The sequence below is a fragment of the Lontra canadensis genome, unplaced genomic scaffold, assembly GCF_010015895.1.
Source record: "Lontra canadensis isolate GAN:19392208 unplaced genomic scaffold, GSC_riverotter_1.0 scaffold7, whole genome shotgun sequence".
NCBI classification, from domain to species: Eukaryota; Metazoa; Chordata; class Mammalia; order Carnivora; family Mustelidae; genus Lontra; species Lontra canadensis.
In genome coordinates, this window is record NW_022631001.1 from 27,019,850 (window position 1) to 27,021,009 (window position 1,160).

The window sequence follows — 1,160 nt, forward strand, 5'->3', positions numbered from 1 at the left end:
CTTCTCTGTTATTATCTCTTCTTCTGCTTTTTATATTTGATGTTTTTGTTATTTTAACTGATGTTTTAACAGGTAGTAGGAGGAAACAGTAGTAAACACAGGCATTTAATTAGATATATTTAATCAGAAACCTCAAGGAAAACATTTATATGTAATCTGCATTTCTCTTTGTCTCTGCTAGGCGAAATTAAAGTCCACATTGGCTTGACTCAGAAATGGCTAGCTTCAATCATACTGGTGTTAACCATGTAGTCTTCTACCTGTTGGGCATTCCAGGCCGAGAAGACCTACACATGTGGATTTCCATCCCCTTCCTCATCTCCTATGTCTTTGCTCTCCTTGGAAATAGTCTGCTCATCTTCATTATCCTCATCAAGAGCAGCCTCCATGAACCTATGTATCTTTTTCTCTGCATGCTGGCTGGAGTTGACATTGTCTTTGCCACAACCACAGAACCCAAGGCATTGGCCATTTTCTGGTGCAATAGTAGGGAGATCTCTCTTAATAGCTGCATTGCCCAGCTCTACTTCCAGCATTCCTCCTTTATTTCTGAGTCAGGCATCTTGCTGATGATGGCATTTGACCGCTACATTGCAATATGTTATCCACTGAGATACACCATGATACTCCCCCACTCTCTGATAGGGAAAATTGGTGTGGCTGTTTTCATGAGAGCACACTGTACAATTTTTCCCATGATATTTCTTCTGAAGAGGCTGACTTTTTGCAGAAATAACATCCTACCACATACATTCTGTGAACACATTGGCTTGGCCAAGTATGCCTGTGATGATATCCGTGTAAATATCTGGTATGGATTTTTTGTTTTAATGTCAACAGTGATCCTAGATATTGTCCTCATTTTTGTTTCCTATACTCTGATTCTCCGTGCTGTCTTTTGTATCCCTTCCCGAGACGCTCGCCACAAAGCTCTCAACACATGTGGTTCCCATGTCTGTGTCATCGTCCTTTTTTATGGGCCTGGGATCTTCTCTGTTCTCACTCAGCGCTTTGGCCGTCACATCCCGCTACATGTCCATATCCTGTTGGCCAATGTCAGCATGCTTGCTCCACCTATGCTGAATCCCATCATTTATGGGGTCAGAACAAAACATATAAGAGACCAAGTGCTTTATGTATTGTTTCCAAAGCAGAAATAA

The 1,160-nt window shown here is 41.5% G+C and overlaps 1 protein-coding gene across 1 annotated transcript; it reads left to right on the plus strand.

The window, feature by feature from the left end:
- The first annotated feature begins 215 nt into the window (after positions 1 to 215).
- On the plus strand, positions 216 to 1,160 carry LOC116865311 (olfactory receptor 52B4-like). The gene has a single exon (XM_032853579.1). It carries the CDS (start codon positions 216 to 218, stop codon positions 1,158 to 1,160), a length of 945 nt encoding a protein of 314 aa, XP_032709470.1.